At 48.5% G+C, this 716-nt stretch overlaps 1 protein-coding gene across 1 annotated transcript in view; it reads right to left on the reverse strand.

The window, feature by feature from the left end:
- The window catches only part of LOC127913375 (M protein, serotype 6-like), a 1961-nt gene extending 1863 nt beyond the window's left edge, over window positions 1–98 (reverse strand). Inside the window, exon 1 of the mRNA XM_052485233.1 lies at window positions 51–98. Coding sequence (XP_052341193.1) covers window positions 51–98 — 48 coding nt within the window. The remainder of the gene's footprint in view (window positions 1–50) is intronic.
- Window positions 99–716: the final 618 nt, after the last annotated feature.

Consider the following 716-nt stretch of genomic DNA (forward strand, 5'->3'; position numbering starts at 1 on the left):
CAGTGACTGGCCGGCAGAGAGGTGTACTGTAACTATGAGAGTCGTCTCACGGCCCGGACACCTTTCAGACAGTGTCCGTAAAAGTAGTGCAGAGACATGAGTTGGCAGGTCGGCAAGTGCCCTCGTCAACCTTGACTTCATTCCTCCGATATCAAATCAATATCCTGCTGACTGGGCAGGTCATTCAGCTGCACGCCGTTTTGGCCAGAGGTAGAGTACAGCAGGGTGATGGGAGGCTTCTGTTCATCACCTACACTGGCCTCTTCCCATAATTCCTCACTTCACATTTCCGCCTAATGATCATTATCCAGACGAAGATGATTGGAAATTGGGAGCTTAATGGAGGGAGAAAAAATGAGTAAAAAAAGCGGGTATGTGGTTTTGAAGAGGTAGGTCTAGGGACGCACACACACACACAAACTCACATACACACACTTCTGGCCTTAATTCTGGACTCAGAATGAGTGTGATCATCTCCTGTGGCATATGGCGTTTCCAAGACGGTTAGTGGCCAGGTTTAATATACAACCAGGCAGACGTACCACACACACACACACACACACACACACACACACACACACACACACACACACACACACACACACACACACACACACACACACACACACACACACACACACACACACACACACACACACACACACACACACACACACACACACACACGGCAGGGGAAATAAAGCTAATAAATAACG

The sequence above is a fragment of the Oncorhynchus keta genome, chromosome 29 (assembly GCF_023373465.1).
Source record: "Oncorhynchus keta strain PuntledgeMale-10-30-2019 chromosome 29, Oket_V2, whole genome shotgun sequence".
Lineage (NCBI taxonomy): Eukaryota > Metazoa > Chordata > Actinopteri > Salmoniformes > Salmonidae > Oncorhynchus > Oncorhynchus keta.